Source organism: Xyrauchen texanus, chromosome 19, assembly GCF_025860055.1.
Source record: "Xyrauchen texanus isolate HMW12.3.18 chromosome 19, RBS_HiC_50CHRs, whole genome shotgun sequence".
NCBI classification, from domain to species: Eukaryota; Metazoa; Chordata; class Actinopteri; order Cypriniformes; family Catostomidae; genus Xyrauchen; species Xyrauchen texanus.
The window spans coordinates 25,918,886-25,937,636 of record NC_068294.1 but is presented as its reverse complement, the minus strand read 5'-3'; the positions used below and the strand labels follow the sequence as shown (position 1 = coordinate 25,937,636).

The 18,751-nt window shown below is 37.6% G+C and overlaps 1 protein-coding gene across 1 annotated transcript in view; it reads right to left on the bottom strand.

The window, feature by feature from the left end:
* Nucleotides 1–18,063, bottom strand: part of LOC127659765 (glutamate receptor 1-like) — a 142,719-nt gene extending 124,656 nt beyond the window's left edge. The window contains exons 1-2 of the mRNA XM_052149719.1: nucleotides 17,816–18,063; nucleotides 17,520–17,654 (exon numbers count right to left, since the gene is read on the bottom strand). Of these exons, the coding sequence (XP_052005679.1) occupies nucleotides 17,520–17,654; nucleotides 17,816–17,897 (217 nt within the window). The 5' untranslated portion in view covers nucleotides 17,898–18,063. The remainder of the gene's footprint in view (nucleotides 1–17,519; nucleotides 17,655–17,815) is intronic.
* Nucleotides 18,064–18,751: the final 688 nt, after the last annotated feature.

The window sequence follows — 18,751 nt, the reverse complement described above, 5'->3', positions numbered from 1 at the left end:
CATCATTTGCATAAATTTGACATTTTCTCAACTTCTCGTCACTCGCCATTGCAATCTCTGTCGCCAACAGCCGCGGCAGCTTGTGTTGCTGGAAGTTGCTGAGCTCTCATTGAAAATGAATGGGATCATGTTGCTATGTTGCACATTGCCGCATGGCGGCGTGAACAGGGATTTACAGTAATATTTTCAGTACAGTTTATATTTATTTAGGCCTAAATTTGTGTTAATGTTCGCATTCCAATGGCTTATTCCAGCTGTTACAAATGTGACAGGCCTACAGGTCTTTATTAGCAGAATAACATGGGATATGCATGTACTCTCCATCCATGGGTACACTTAACAAAATTATGGAAGGCCTGCATAAGGTGGTAACATTTAGTCCAGATACCCAGTTTTATATGTCAAGCTAAAGAACGTTTAGAATGTATTGATGTGTTTAATAGACAATATGTTGGTGCTCTGGAGATAGAAATGTTGTTAATAATTTTTTTTGTTTTGCATAAAAATAAAAAAAACATGTATTTTTTAACATTGACAAATCAGTGGCAAAATGGTTACTATGTGGTTAAATTCATGGACATTTGTACTTTTATATTGACTACAATTTATGAACTAGTACTTGTATTTGCAATGAAGCTTGGTACCTTAATCCATAAGATAAGAACTATGCATGGGCACAAACTTTGTTGTTGCGGCCCTCATAGTCTGCATGCTGCCCCCTTGCCACCCCATAAAAAAAAATGTATACAGCAGTTTTATTAGCTAGAAGATAATACTGAGTACCTTTTACATTTAAAACACACGATTGCCAGAACGTATTTTTTATATTTACTCTGATAATTAAAGTATTTCCAAACGAACCCAAAGCAAAACAGTTAGGTTGCTAATGCCCTGTAATATTGCCATTCAATAAAAAATGGCTGATGGCATACAAATGTTAAATTATTTTTAGGGACATATATGGCTTCATCATTGAGACAGAAATTAAATAAATAAAATACGGAATTATCTGTACCTCTCCACATTTACATGATCCAAAGTTTAATTTGTTAATCATTGCAGTAGAATAATTTCTATTTTGTATTTACAAAACAATACACATGTCACAAAATCTTGATTATTGATCAGAATGTTATTTTATCAATATATTTTTGAGGCATCAATATATTAACATTTGCATTTAAATTAGAAGCCTAATTTGAGTTCCTTCCAATTCTCTCAGTTGGGCATCTGTTAAATGTCTTGCATAATATCATTGGGAGACCAAAAGAGGGTAATATAACATGAACTGAAGCAGGTCGCAAAGCACAGGTATCACAACATAGGACTGGTATTTTAGAGCTCCTAGCACAAGACGTACACAGTAAAGTTATGAATGATTTTTGTACTTCAAGAATGAACAAAGAGACATTGATAAGTTTGCAGGTTAGTGTATGAAACTGGTGTAACTGCACAAACCCAAACTATTAGAAATTATTATTCAATTTATCAGTATGTATTTTTGGAGAGGTTTCATTCGAGCTGCCAAACCACAAAAAGAAACTTGTAACTAAAAAAAATATTGTGTAGGCTATATGAAAGATTCATATGCACATTATATCATCCACTGATGGTTGAGTAAAAAATATGGTCCTTTGATAATGATTTGGGTAAAATTTTATGGAAAACAATGCAAATTACCCTCAGTGGTGCTGCAGATATTTGAGCAGCGTCTAGAGACGGCAAGACCGTGCTGTGAATGTCCCTTTAGGAAAATATTTTTTTAGAATTTTAGAATGCACCATGTCGTATGCCAAATATGTTTGAAAACACAGACTACTGTGCAACTGAAAAAATCCTTATACAATATATATTGCTAATAATCTGGAAAATCTCAAGCCTACAAAAAAGGATCCTGCTAAATCTTTTAACTGTGGATAATAGCTGTTATGCTCTAAACATGTCCCAGACAAGTCTTCTCAGGGCAGAAACGGCAGTTATTATTGCTGCAACAGGAGAGCAAACCAATTTAGTGAAAGCCAGAGGCTACCTCAGAAAAATGCTCCTTTTTCTATTACCCCAACTCAACAAATAGCCTGAGTACTGCATATAATTTTATACATCATGTCTGCTGCAATAAAAGTGAATAACATATTGGCAGATTAAGCTTCTATGTGATGTTTGTGTCATTTCATGGAAAAACTAAATTGTGCTGTCTGGTGGCTGATATTAAGAGTTACTAATGTGTCCCTAATGCATTATTTTAAAGCTATACAAACACAGTTGAACTGCTGAACTTTTAAATTGATATACTATAAAACTAGGGATGGGTCATGATAGTAACTAATCGACCAATTGTCCATCAAATCGAATCAAGAAATATACACAGCCCTAACTATTTTATCAAAAATGTATTGTTGAGGCACTTGCATTCTGTTCCATTCCACTGTACTCCATCTAACTATTTTAAAATGGAAGAAACTTTTATATCTTTTTATTTTATTTTATATTTTATCCTCTTTTCTCCCAATTTGAAATGCCCAATTCCCACTACTTAGTAGGTCCTTGTGCTGGTGTGGTTACTCACCTCAATCCAGGTGGCAGAGGACAAGTCTCAGTTGCCTCTGCTTCTGAGACCATCAATCTTATCACGTGGCTCGTTGTGCATGAAACCACAGAGTCTCTGCATGTTGAGGCTCATGCTATTCTCTGCGTTCCACGCACAACTTGCCATGCGCCCCATTGAGAGCGAGAACCACTAATCGCGATCACGAGGAGGTTACCCCATGTGACTCTACCCTCCATAGCAACTGGGCCAATTTGGTTGCTTAGGAGTCATTCAGCACACCCCGGATTCATACTCACAACTCCAGGGGTGGTAGTCAGGGTCAATACTCGCTGAGCTACCCAGGCCCAGAAACTTTCATATCTTGATACTTTTATGCTTTTGTTTCTTTACAAGTATATTAATCAAACTCCATCAAGTAAATACAGCATATATTTGGATTTAGCTGTGTTTAAAATAGCATGATGGTACACAGTGGTGGAAATGGCAGAGATTCAATGGGGGGAGTCTAGTTGGGGGGCTTTGTTTACAAAGGATGCATTAAATTGATTGAAAATAAATGAAAAATTACATTAAAGGTATTTATGCAATGTTACAATTGACTATTTCTTTAAAAAAAAACAAATTTTCTTCAAACTTTGTTCATCCAAGAATCCTTTACTTGGAGCAACGCAAGTGTTCGCATACAATGCATCCGGAAAGTATTCACAGCGCTTCAATTTTTCCACATTTTGTTATGTTACAGCCTTATTCCAAAATTGATTATATTCATTATTTTCCTAAAATTTTTACAAACAATACCCCATAATGACAATGTGAAAGAAGTTTGTTTGAAATCTTTGCAAATTTATTAAAAAAAAAACAAAACAACTAAAAAAAATCACATGTACATAAGTATTCACAGGCTTTGCCATGACACTCAAAATTGAGCTCAGGTTCATGCTGTTCCCACTGATAATCCTTGAGATGTTTCTACAACTTGATTGGAGTCCACCTGCAGTAAAGTCAGTTGACTGGACATGATTTGGGAAGGTACACACCTGTCTATATACGGTCCCACAGTTAACAGTGCATGTCAGAGCACAGACCAAGCCATTTCCAATTCCAAGGAATTGTCTGTGAACCTCCAAGGCAGGATTGTATCGAGGCACAGATCTGGGGAAGGGTACAGAAACATTTCTGCAGCATTGAAGGTCCCAATGAGCACAGTGGCCTCCATCATCCGTAAACGGAAGAAGTTTGGAACCACCGGGACACTTCCTAGTGCTGGCCGCCCGGCCAAACTGAGCGATCAGGGGAGAAGGGCCTTAGTCAGGGAGGTGACCATGAACCCGATGGTCACTCTGACAGAGCTCCAGCATTTCTCTGTGGAGAGAGGAGAACCTTCCAGAAGCACAACCATCTCTGCAGCACTCCACCAATCAGGCCTATATGGTATAGTGGCCACACTGAAGCCACTCCTCAGTAAAAGGCACATGACAGCCCGCCTGGAGTTTGCCAAAAGGCACCTGAAGCACTCTCAGACCACGAGAAACAAAATTCTCTGGTCTGATGAAACACAGATTGATCTCTTTGGCCTGAATGTCAAGCATCATGTCTGGAGGAAACCAGGCACCACTCATCACCTGGCCAATACCATCCCTACAGTGAAGCGTGGTGGTGGCAGCATCATGCTGTGGGGATGTTTTTCAGTGGCAGGAACTGGGAGACTAGTCAGGATCGAGGGAAAGATGAATGTAGCAATGTTCAGAGACATCCTTGATGAAAACCTGCTCCAGAGCGCTCTGGAACACAGACTGGGGTGAAGGTTCATCTTCCAACATGACAAAGACCCCAAGCACACACCCAAGATAACAAATGAGTGGCTATGGGAGAACTATTTCACATTGTCATTATGGGGTATTGTTTGTAGATTTTTTAGGAAAATAATTAATTTAATACATTTTGGAATAAGGCTGTAACATAACAAAATGTGGAAAAAGTGAAGCGCTGTGAATACTTTCCGGATGCACTGTACATTGTTAATGAAAGTTTGCTAGTTTAGGACCTGTGAGGAGTCTGTTTCTCAAATTAGAGACGCTGATGTACTTGTATTCTTGTTGTTGTGCATCTGGGTTGTCCACTTCTCTCACTGTCCTGGTTAGATGAACTTAGTTTTATTCTTTCAAAACAGAAGTGCATGGAACCTTTATCTCTCAAAAGAAAAATAGATTGATGAAATTGATGATAAATATGTTTCATTTTTGGTTATTTTTAAAACTAAATTTGTCTTGCAATTGTAAAGTAACATTTGTACTCAATACTTCAGATGGAAAAAGACACTATATTGCCATTTTCACACCTCAAGTAGCACAACCATGTTAACAATTCTAACGAAAATAAATGTTACTTTAGTATTAAATACATAACATATAAATACAAATAAAACATTTTATATTATTTCTTAAAGATTATGTGACATATTATATTCTTAGTAGACTGGAGTAATGGCAGCTGAAAATTGAGCTTTGCCATCATGTATAATAAAGTAATTTTATTATAAATAAAAACAAAACACACTTATAGATTATATCTCTGTAATCTATAAAAGCATTACACTTGAGAAATTACTGAACATTTTTCTTATTGTTCTTAAAAATAGCCAAATTTACTGGATATTTCCCTTCATTTTAATGAATGGGAATTTGCTTTCAGTCACATTAAACCAAGCCCCCATTATTGCGCTTGTGTATGTGCCAAGACTGCAGAACAGACAATATCGAAGAATACCAATACAAATGGCTCAGTTTTTTTGTGTGCATTAAATTACACATATATTGATGTACTTGTGGATGGTATTGTGAGCAAAGAAACCAGTATATTTGTGCATTCTTCTGATGCATAGATTTTTAAATTGAGTGTGTGTGCATCTGTGGATCGGTTGCCCGTGGCTTCGTGTGTGCATCTGACGATCTGTTGTGTGAATGTGTTCTAGTCACTTGCATAGTCAACATTGCACAACCACAGACTCAGAAGTTCCCACGCATTTCTGTGCGGAACCCGCAAATCTTTCGTTGGCTATTTCGTATTTAGTGGAGAAAAGATAGAAATACTCTTTGTTCCCCTAACAAATGTAGCCAGTTCAAAAAGGAATTCCGTTCCCCCTCGAATTTCACTCCGGGAACTCCATCCCCTGTCAATTTCCAGCCCTGACGGTACCCCAAGCAATGCCTCTCGCTGTGCTGATTGCTTATAATGCTAATGATATACAGAGCTATGGGGCCTTGATACTGAAGGACACAAATTGCTCTCGGTGTAGCAGAAGTGATCTGGTGTTGGGTGGGCGGAAGCCCACAGGTGCAGAGAATACTTGTCTGGCCAAATGAGGGTTCACTCCTTCAGAATGAGTCATGCTCATAACCTGAGTATAGAAGTGCAAAATGGACAAAAATAGAAGAGGTAATTGAAGCTTCCTCAATGGAAAATGTGGGCATACATGCTGGCTGGCTTGATTGTGTGCTCACACCAGCATGTGTCCATCCAAACCTATCCACACACACTGGAAAACTCAAACTCATTCACTCATGTGCTTTATGTGATTTAGCTTAATGTGATTTAAACAGTACAATTAAAACATGTTCATGTATCAACATTTTATACAAGCCAACCATACGCTTAATCCTAAAACTGCACCCATACAGTTAAAGGGCATTGATTGGTTAATATAAATTGTTTTGGTTTTTTTTGGTCTTTTTATTTTAGAAGGTTTATAACAATAAATGGATGTTGCACCACTCTCACAACCCCTGAACCAGAATCAAAACTACATAACCCACATCTGTCTATCCCCTCAACCAACATAAGCCTGATAAAACAGTAGATACAAAACCATACCAAATTAAAATCATGAAAACCGGAATATCACTAAATAAAGCAAATAAAGCAAATCAACTAAATAAACAAAGATAAATGAAAACGTAACCTAAAATATGCTCCATGTGATAAACTCTAAATTAATAGAATTTATTCTAACCAAAAATATTATCTGAATGAACTTAAATGCACTCAGCAATTAAAGTAATTTTATAACGGTTAGCTCAAGAAGAAAAAGCCATATACTTACTAATAAATATCATTGCATACTAATGAAGTATCTATGTGCTTTCCCAAATTTTTCAATTAAAAGGTGCACATAAATGGGCAAATTTAAACACCTTGTTTTAAAACAGTGATTGATTTATTGATAGGTGAGAAGGTGGTCATTCACACGGTTGTCTGAGATGCATGAGCATTTACACTACAAACATGTATAATATGTGTATGTCACACATGTTTCTGACTACTTCAAATATGGCTTGAGTGATCGTATCCAAAAGGTTTTCAATCTTAATTTAATCTTGTTTACACCAAATTACAGTTAATTTGGCATCAGACCACACAGATGGATCTTAAAAGCACAGGTTTTTTTTTATATTAATATAAACGGGGTAAATGTTTTCAATTATATAGTAGGAGTAGTCTAGTTGATATGAATGTTGTTCCAGGAACAACAAAGGAAGCTGCCATCTTGATTGTTTTGGGTTGAATGGATCTCATGACTGCATCAAGTGGCAACAAATACATCATTATCTCAGTTTTACCTAGACACACTAAAACAAGGTGACAGCATTTTTACATTCGAAAAGCTCAGTTTTTGCTGTCTCAGTGTGGACGAAAGCCGAAAATGTAGAGAATAAAATGCATTTTTAAACAAAATTGTATTAGTGGTATTACATGGCCTTAGCATAGAACACTCTTCCTCTTGTTTACATGGATATTAAACTCAAGGCAAGGACCAGAGCCATAAGTAGGCCAACCGAGTGTAAGGGCAGGGTGACCAGAAAACTTGACACTGAGGTCTTGGTGTGTGAGGACAAATAAGACAATCACACAGGTATGTGTCCTCAGCGAGACAGAGAAAGGACGAAGCACCATCCTTGCACTAACACAGATTTGTTTATGCACTGCTTCGTTTAATCTGCAAGAGACAATAGATGCAGAAGTCGGCTGAAATTAGGGTTAAAACTGGCCTCCTTCTTTCTCTCTCACTCTAGCATGAATGAACAATGATGACTTAATGCCTAATTAAGCTGGTAACCCAGAAAGCCAGACCACCATCTACTCCATTCACAAGGCATGCTTACCCTGCTCTCTACCTAGAGTCTGCCCTCTCTCTCACACTCTCTTTAACAAACACACCTGAGTAGCGATGGGAATCATAAATAATGTATTTATTGTAGTTCTGATTCCATGTGGAGCTTCCAGTTCCTTAATAATTCTATTAACAATTCTTTAAGAACTTTTGAGGAAGGACTTGCAAAAGACAGATGTGTTGTCTATTCATTTTAGTTTCTCAACAGACATTTTTTCCTCTCTCATCAAATTAAATTCAGATTGCAAGCTCACAACACTAATAAACATACTTTCTTTTGCTGCAAATTCCACTGAATTGCTGTGCGAGAAACACTTTCAGAGTATTTTTGTGTTCTGTCCGCATCGGTGGAAGAAAGCAGACATTCAAGAATCATTGAAGGATCCGAATGACATGGAAATCATTTGATCAACACTGAATAGGAATTCTTTTTTGATTCCCAACCTTTCACCTTAGCCATTTATCACAAGCTGGAGTTTCCCCTACACCATACCATGATTACGTTTCCATATGCATTTAAATCTTCAGAGATTTTAATAAAACATTATCTATGGTGATGTCAGCCAAGACATCAGAATGCACCCTCATTAAGACAGGAAGTTCAAGCTCTTTGAGGCAAACTCCTAATGAAGCATAATTGGACTGATTCCACAATTTAACATGGCACTATAAGATTGTATAAGGACTTTGGAGTCTTAAGAACAAGATAATGTCGAGAAGATTGTCTCATGTTGTCTGGTTCTTGTATTTGTTATTTCCACTTCAGTAATAAAAGGATTCCCTTAGTGTTTACCACTTTTATGTTCTTTGTTGTAGTTTTACAGAAATGTTGTTGTAACGCAGTTGTCGTGTTTTTGAGGAAGAGAGGACAGATGGAGCAGACATGACAGTCTCTATGTCTCTCATTAATGTAAATGAATGAATGAATGTTATTTTTATATAGCGCTGACACTACACTCAAAGCTATTTACATATAGAACAGGGGACTCTCCTTATTCACAAGTGTGCAGGGCACTGTAAAGGACTGTGCGAGATGAGGGAGTCTCATTTCATCTCTCAGACTGAACATGACAGCTCCTGTCTTATCCCTTTTTAAGCAAAAGTACTATATGTCCCTCGCTAGATCCTTTCCCTTAACCCTCAAAAACACCTACAGCTGCAGAAGACCAGAGATCCAAAACCAATTTATACAAATTCACCATACATCCACACATCAGAATAAATCTACTTTCTATTAATGTTATGCCATGGACTGTTATGTTTGCTTTAGGACAGTTATTCTCTAAATCTAAATATTTTAGGGGCTCTAAAATATTGATATGATAGTATAATGTAACTAAACTACTTTTTATATAAATAATGAAAACTATTGCAGCTAAACATGCATGCTAAACATGCATGATAATTCCACAGATCGCCAATTTATGACGTTGACAAAGATGTCCCTGCAGTGACTTATTTGTTGCGAGACTATCCTTTTCTTTACCCCAAAAAGATCTCAAAATAATAAATCACAAGATTAATAATGGTTAATTATCAATTGAAACCCCTAATATTTTTATTATAGGCTATATATAATTATAGGTTTTACAAATCATTCCAAGTACACCTGGATGTGAATCACTGGTTTAGGGAACCCCATTCGGATGTTCCTGTGCTCCTGATGATTTGATCATGGTGTGGAGGCCCTCTATAAAACCTTCTGCTTTGGAACCAGTTTAAAGCAGTTACAGTGATGGCTGAGGGAGATCCCTTCCCCCTCAGTCTAGTGTTACACAATAATACAAAGCCTGGTAACCCCCACACACAAAAATCACACAATCCAGGAGAGATAACTATCTAACTACATCATGCTGCCTGTATGCATTTCTCTGTGACTAGGAGACATGCAGAAAGATGTGGTGCAGAGGGTTATTATTTTCAGGGCGAAGCTCTGAAAGACATTTCAGGCTCTTAGACAGAAAGCGCTGCTGTTTTCTAAGATACTCCGATACATGTTTACAGCCCTTCTCCCAAGAGCAATCAAATCAGATTTGAAGGTGTAGACTACATATTGTGAAACACCTAATAAATTGAAACACACAAGCACACACACACGCACACACACTTCACTTCAACAGTAGCAGAGCAGTGAGAAACAGATGTTTAATTTAGAGCATTGCATTAAGGGACTTTACTAAGTGCCAATCAAATTATTTTAACAGTAAATACACAGTTCTATGCCTTTAAGTGTACTAATATTCCTCTGGCCTGAGGAGTTTCTTTCTATGAGGTCAGAAAGATCCTCTGGATCTTTAAGTGGGCTTCATTGAGTCTGAGCATCTTGTATTGATTGTGGAGCCTTTGCATGGGGGGCAGCTATTGATCAGCTCTAATTCTGTTCACGGATCAAATAAAGTATTCCACCATTAGCTGTGTGGACTTCAACTGTCAGTGAGATGGTTTTGGGTCATTAAATAAATTGCATTCCACCTTAACACAGGAAATATTTTTTAAATTGCTAGTGAATTGAAATTGTGTTTATTCCGGGAGACAGTGAAAGAATAGAACTCTGTATAGTGGTCATGTTTATCAATGTATGAATCACCAATTGTAGTTAACTGTTTACCATGAGACTGTATAATAATATGCTCTCTCTATATACACGGATCAGCCACAACATTAAAACCACCTGCCTAATATTGTGTAGGTCCCCCTCATGCTGCCAAACAGCACCAACCCGCATCTCAGAAGAGTATTCTGATATAATATTCTTCTCACCACAATTGTACAGAGCGGTTATCAGAGTTACCAAAGACTTTGTCAGTTCGAACTAGTCTGGCCATTCTCTGTTGACCTCCCTCATCAACAAGGCGTTTCCAGGGGCCTGGGTAGCTCAGCGTGTATTGATGCTGACTATCACCCCTGGAGTCACAAGTTCGAATCCAGGGCCTGCTGAGTGAATCCAGCCAGGTCTCCTCAGCAACCAAATTGGCCCGGTTCCTAGGGATGGTAGAGTCACATGGGGTAACCTCCTCGAGGTCGCTATAAGGTGTGGTTCTCTCTCTCGGTGGGGCATGTGGTGAGTTGTGTGTAGATATTGCGGAGAATAGTGTGAAGCCTCCACAAGCGCTATATCCCTGTGGTAACGCGCTCAACAAGCCACGTGATAAGGTGCATGGATTGATGATCTCAGAGGCGGAAGCAACTGAGAGTCACTACAAAGCAAGAATCGTATTAGACATGAGACCTCAGCACCATATTCACCCCATCAAAATGGGACTGCTGAGAGAAATTGGAGAACCCTGTTTGATATGGCAAGATGTATGCTCCTAGAGAACAATCTACCTAAGATGTTGTGGACCTATGCTGAAATGATTGCTGCAGTAATTCGCAACAGGTGCTACAATGGTAGAATATGGCAAACCCCATACTATGCACTGACAGGGAGAAAACCTGATCTTTCTAAAATGAGGGTATTTGGTTCAGTACAATATGCATATAAACATGACAAAAAGAAATTGGATGCACAATATGAAAAAGGAATCTTTGTAGGGTATGACAAAAACAGCCCTGCATACCTGGTCTATTATCCAGACACAGGGAAATTTCTCAAGCACAGACTTGTGAGATTTGTAACAAAGTGTGTTACCGAACACCAGACACAGACTGACATTACAATGCCAGATGATGATTTTCATGGTGAAAGATATGTATCCTCCCAGTCAAAAGAGCATGTGACTGATCGGACCTCGGAAAAGACTAAAACTGAGACTAGAAATCAGGGTAATGCCCAGACAGAGGGAGGTACATCACAGTACACATTTCCCTAAGAGAAATAGGAGAGCTCCCCAGAATTTGACAGATTATGTTTCTGATGTTGAATGTGATGACCAGTTTCTAACCAATGTTGACTACTGTTACAAAGTATGTGACATACCGCAAACATTCAAGGATGCTATGAGTTCAAGTGAAACACAGATGTAGGCTAAGGCCATGAAAGAGGAAATGGATTCCCTTAAGGAAAATTATATATTTACCCTAACTATGCTACTAGAGGGTAAACATGCAGTGGGGGGGTAGATGGGTCTATGCTGTCAAAAAAATAATGCAGATGAGACTGAGACATACAAGTCCAGATATGTAGCAAAAGGCTATAGCCAAATGATGGGTGTAGATTACAAAGAGACTTTCTCCCCAACAGTAGATAGCACGTTAGTACGAGCCTTGATGACAATATGAACTTGATCTCCACCAGATGGATGTAAAAACTGCCTATTTAGATGCTCCAGTTGACTGTGAGATTTACATGGAATAGCCAGATGTGAAGTCTGACATAGGTGAAAAACTAGTCAGTTAACCGAACAAGTCACTGAATGGTTTAAAACAGTCAGATAGAAACTGGAACAAAATGTTACATGACTACCTCAGTGAGAATGATTTTGTTCAGAATTCAGCTGATCACTGTGTGTACAGTAAACAAACTGAAAAAGATAGAGTGATTGTAATAATCTGGGTTGATGATGTGATTATTGCTGCCAGTAACAATGCTTTACTGAATTACGTGAAAAAGATGCTGATGGCAAGATTCAAAATGAAAGATCTGGGAAAACCCAAATATTTCCTAGGAATTGATTTTCATCTAAATGAAGGAGTCATAAAAATGAACCAGAAAAGGTACATTTCAAAAGGTACTAGAGAGATTCAATATGTCAGGCTGTAAACCCAGGTTGATACCATGTGAACAAAAGCTAGATTACAATAGTGATGGTGATCCTATTAATCCTAAAAGGTACTGTGAGGCTGTAGGTACTCCGATCTATCTGATGACATGTACTAGACCTGATCTAAGTTGGGTTGTAAGCAAACTATCTCAATACTTGTCAAAACCAAATGAACAACACTGGGCTACAGTTATACATGTGATGAGGTATTTAAAAGGTACAACTGATCATGAACTATGTTACAGGAAAAGTGATGGAAAACTTAATCTTGTAGCATATAGCGATGCTGATTGTGTGTCAGATCTAAATGACAGGTGGAGTATGACAGGATACTGTTTTAGCCTTACTAAAAATGGTCCTCTGATTTCCTGGAAATCAAAGAAACAGTCCACAGTTCCTTTGTCTACATGTGAAGCAGAGTATATGGCACTGGCTGCAACCACACAGGAAAGCATGTATCTTGTACAGTTGTTGAACGACATGGAAAATGATGTCTATATGTGCCAGTACAAATCTTTGAGGATAACCAAGGTGCCATTGCTCTATCAAATAACACAGTGTGTTGTCAAAGATATAAATATGTTGATATAAGATATAATTTCATTCAATCAGTACTCAATGATGGCAAAGTGACAATTGAGTATTGTCCCACTGAAGAAATGGTGGCTGATGTCATGACTAAACCAGTGACCATGTTAAAATTCCAGTTTCATGTTTGGTATTTAAATCACAAAAATGCAAACTGTATTAATTTGTTATGTTGTTATAATGGTATACAGTATTGTAAAGTATGACAGCAAGTGAGGGTGTTAACATCTGTAACAGGTGTGCCCACATTCTGTCACGTCATGTGTATGTGGCCGTCTTCAATAAATGGAAATATAAATAAAAAGGTTCCGGATCCAGTTCAACAAAATATTGAGTTGTAAGCATGTTTTTTTGCCTCCGTATGAGTTAATAAAATGTACTGGTTATCATATTCGGAAATGGCTGCACCAACATGAGTTATCAGAGGCCAGACAACTACTACCACAGGTACTAACTAAAGACTACAGCAGCAAAAAGCATCAAGCGCTGCTTTGAACTCCACATGAAAAGCACTTGCAAACAAAAACATCTCATTCTGCATTTTGGTAATAGTTATGACTTGGCATGCTTCTGTGGTAATTAAAATGTGCCTTACATAGGCTGAAAAATACTTGATTTCTATCACATGTCCCATCTGGGCTTGTTTTGTACATCAAATAGAGTTAAGAGGATCTTTCTCCATCATGCTTCAGTGTAATGACTCTGGGCAGACACATGGACACATTACAAAGGTTCTGCCCTTCCAACAAGTGTTTATGCTGGTTTATTCTGCATTAACTAGAAATACGTTAATCGTGATTAAGAAAAATTAACACATTAAATTTTTTTAAATTAATCACATACATTAGCGTATTAATTCGGACAGTTCTAATATAAAAATAATTGTTTTCTACAATTCAATATTCCAGAATGTTGGGGACTTCCCCACTTGAGCTCTGTAAACATAAAGATAGTAAATGACCAGATGACCGGTGGTAGATGACCAGCTTAACTTCACTGCCTACATCTCATCAAAGTTTCACAATCATTAACTTTTTCTGTTTCTCTGTGGTGAAATGAGATGTAATCTGTTGAAAGATTTTCAACATTCAAGAACCAGCTGAAAGCACATCTGTTCCACAAGCACTTAACCAATCTCCACAAAATGCACTTAATATTTAACAAAATAAAAAAAATTAAATCAATTTCTTCTATGCTAGCTTCTATACTACTCCAGTGCACTTTGTGCATTTGGCAGTGTGATACTACAGATATTGTTGAGTTTTCTCTGACAAATTGCTTGCTTTGTCTTGGATAAAGGTGTCTGCTAAATGACTAAATGTAAAGAGCTGAACTTCAAATGACACTCAAACGCATCCTACTTATACATGAGATCAATCATTATATCCAAAACTTATATCTATTGTTACAACTTACAACTGCACAGACAATGAAACAAATGAAGAGGCGAATTTAAACTAAGTTCAGTGCTGGTCAAAATGCATAACTTGCATTGTGAATACACAGTTTTCATAAAAATGCCCAACACTAAATTGCACTGCAATATCCTAAATTGGGTAAAACAGGGAAAATGTATAAGTCTCTAAAGCATGAAGAATTCAGAACTCGAATAGTATCTTATACTTCAATATTAATTTTATGCTATTATTTTAGAAGCTTAATATTTTCAAAACAAGGGCAGTTGTATTTTGTTGTATCTTTTATATGATTGATACATGTTTAAATTAATTATGTTTATAACTTTTGAATATTTTATCAAATTTGGTCTGTTACAGTGATACATTTTTTTTTTCTTCATTTTGCACATTATCAACTAAAATTGTATTTTCGTTGATTAATTTTATATACAATTTAAGTCAGAGTAAAATTGACTATAATTAATGAATATGACGTTACCATATATTGACTAAATTAAGAGGACATTTTCATTAGAAGACTAAAACCATGACTAAAACAAACGAACAAAAAAACCCTGTAAAAATGAACACTGGGCAGGACAGTCGTCATTTACTTCCAACGAAAAAAGTCGCAATGAAAGTAAATGATGATTGAGGCTAACATTTTGCCTAACATCCATGAAATAAAGTCACGTGAGTTTGGAACAACATGAGGGTGAGTAAACAATGACATAATTTCTATTTTTGGGTGAACTATGACTGTGTATGTAAGTGTGCTCCCATTTCTTATGCTTTCCAATTATCAACAAAAATGTGCTATCCTACTGTATGTGCCACACCACTTCCTATTAAATCAACCTTCACACCAGAACATTTGCTGCATTTCTCTGTGTAATCAACCCTCTCTGGTATACCCCAGCAGGTGCTGATGAGGATGGTTTGCTCTAAGAATTTACCCCACACAGAGGGGGAGCAGCTGAGGGAAACTTTCCTCAGGCACCTCCGGACACAAGAATCCATTCAGCATTAAACAGAATCAGGGCCTTAACAGCAATCCTCTCACAACGCACAGTGCAAGAGCTGCCCATTCACCACCAAACAAATCAGAATAGGAGAGAAGAGCAATACAAGAGGCCTTCGATTATCCAGGACAAACAGCTGCCGCCTTTAAATATGACTGAGTTTTGTAATGGGTCATTGAATAAGACATTTTTTATCTCCAGAAGAAAGGGAAAGATTGAGAAAAATGGCAAGCCCATTACAGGTTAATGAGCATGTGGAATTTTCCAGCTGAGAGAGCACCCTGAGATTCATAGAGGAATTGTTAGCATACTACTGAGATACTGTCTCTTCTCTAAAATAAAAATCCCACATCAAATCCCCAGCTCTGACAGAATCAGTGCATGCTGTTTAATTATACCGTTGGGAGACTTCTACATTAATGGTTGAATCTGCATCATAATGTTAGTTATTAAAGCTATTGTGCAATTGTTTTCATTACATTGCCTAAGGTCTGGAGAGTAGGTATATGGCTGTGATGGACGATCATTCTGTCCTGACACACCACTGAATGCTTTAAAGGAGGATGAGGTGGGAGGGTCTATGCATAGCTCAAAATTCACATCATGAGAAGAAATATTGGTAGCCCGGGGTAAAAAGAATGTTTAGATTTAAAATGCATTTCTTTGATGTGCTCTCAGTAGTATTAAGGAACAAAGACTATTTAAAACATGCTACTGAGCTGAAAGACATCTTGCTGATTTTCATACTCAAGTGTCTGGTTTGCGTCATATTTTGAAATATTATTTGATGCTTTTTATGGTGACCCAGTTAATAGAAAAAAAAACTGAGTTACAGAAAGAGTCACAGAGAGAAAAGGAGAGAAATGTCACATACAAACCAAAACCAATCTCCTATTCTACAGTATATCCTAACAATACTCATATTGTTTTAGACGTGCATTAGTCTACAGGTAAATGGCTTATTACAGGTAAAAAAAATATGAATTGACAAATTAATTGCCAATCTATTGCTCATTGCTAATCTTTTTTTCTTCAACAGTGCTTTGCGCCCTTGGTTTTAAAATGGATGGATGCTGCCAACTTGCGCGTTCAAGTGTTTGCGCTTTGAGACTCAAAAAATTAAAAAAATTAAAATCTACTGTAACCGTGACTGACAAGCCCGAAAAGACCAGAAAACACTGCACCGCAATATATTATATTAATTCATAATGATTATCACAATGCACATTAGACCTTTTTCACAGACTATGATGACGCGTTTCCGCATTATTTAGCAGCGTAAATATCGAAAACAAATTAAATAGACAAATTTATAACATTATGCTTTGTGTAATATTACCCTGGCATTACTAATTACCACAGCTGCGAGGCGGTTTCGATTAGCCTACAGCTGCTGAAAGAGTGACAGTAAATTTGACATATTCTCCCATTTTACGGTCTTAATCCACCGCTCGCTTATTTTATTCCTCTTCTGCAAGTCATTGGTGGATTTTATTATTTTGGTCTTGGAGCACACGAATAAGTGAAAATTAAAATTGTTGTGGTCTCCCACCCACCGCTGTCGAAGTTTTACCCTGCGATCGTTTACTTCCGCGTTCCAAAACCCACAGTGTGAAAAAGGTCTAGATATGGAATGCAACAGTTCCACGATGTAACAGCGCTGAATCGCGCGCATCCATTGTGACGCATAATTTAGCGTAATTTTACGCATAGTTCAGAATTGAACGAAAACGGACGTACAAAATGGTCTGTGCCTGTTAAAGCTTAATAATTAGGTGAATTACCACGCATCAACGACATTCAAATATAATATAGCCTACGCAGTCGCTGTCACTTGTAGAGAAAAACGATGGTTTATTTGGTCAGACTGACCAGGCTTTGTTCACTTTGTTTAGCCTACCTCCGGTGAACCACTTTAGATATGTGTGAATATATTGTAATAAAGTGTAATTTCATGTCTGTTGTTCTCGTTTTTATAATAAAAAAGGGTCGACATTTAACATCAATCGACAAAATATATATTTATTTTTTTCTGGCCGAGGTATGCGCAACAGGGAGACAGAAACTTTCACACTCACACTTCTTTGTACTCACAAGCATATGTCATGGAGAAGCTATTCCCCATTTTGACCATATCCACTTGAGGTACCAATTTGGGGATTTCCTGGTGTTGCGAGAGAGCGAAACGAAACACCTCATATTCATGCGATTCGGTTGGGAATAACCCTCCTGTGGGAAAAGACAAATCCCACAATACATTAAACAACCCAATGAGTTTACTGGCAAAACAAGTAAAAATAACGAAGGCAATAATTAGTCGTATAAATTTGAGTCTTTTTTCATAACGCACCATTACAGATATCTTCCTTTACTTTTTGTCATTTACTCACCTATGTTGATATTACTTGGGAAACTGGAACCGAAGCACAATCCCAGAAAACTGGTGCAGAGCAGTGCGAGGCTTCGTTGCATATTTCCTTTTGCATTGGCGAAGAAAAACAAAGCCAAATCCAAGCATGGGTATGCGCGTGGTTTAGAATATCTCCTCTCTCTTCTGCTGGATGCTCTCACACTATCAGTAGTACATCGGCAAGTGAGCGGCGTGGATTACAAGTGCACCTCTTTGCGTGTGCTGATGTCTTCGCTCGCGCTGTGTCCTTGTGTGTTGCGTTCGGAGCTGTTCCTTCTGCACGAGCGCCACTTCCTCTGGGAATCGGCGGCGCGCGAGAGCGAGTGAGGGACTCCGTTACAACAATATTCCACTCCAGCGCAACACTTTGTTCGAATGGAATTTTTTCTTAGGTTAAAAATTAAGCAATAACTTAAATAGGGCCATATTGCGTTCTTTACTCGTGTTCTGATAGCAATGTGCGTATAGTTACGCATGCCACTGTCTATTTGGAGTGGGCTAGATGACTAATACGTAAACAATCATGGAGAGGTTATGGTAGAACTTTACCGAAAAAAACCGACAGGGTCATCTATTTATCATGATTTTATATTGTCATAGGCCTAATACATAGATGTCAGACAATATGTTGTCAGAAAATCTCATGTTAGAACATCTGCAGACTACATAAACAGTGTCTGCCTTAAACGATGTTGCAATGAAACAATATGACAAACAGGCTATACTAGGCTACTGTCTGTAAGGTACAGTTAATGTGGAAATAATTTATATCACGTCTGAGGACAGAATGTAAAATTATGACAATATGAAGTTTCTCTGGAATACACTACTTCAAGGAATATATGTTGGCTTCAAAACAAGTCAAGCACAATTGACAGCATTTGAGGAACAATGTTTATTATCACAAAAAAATATT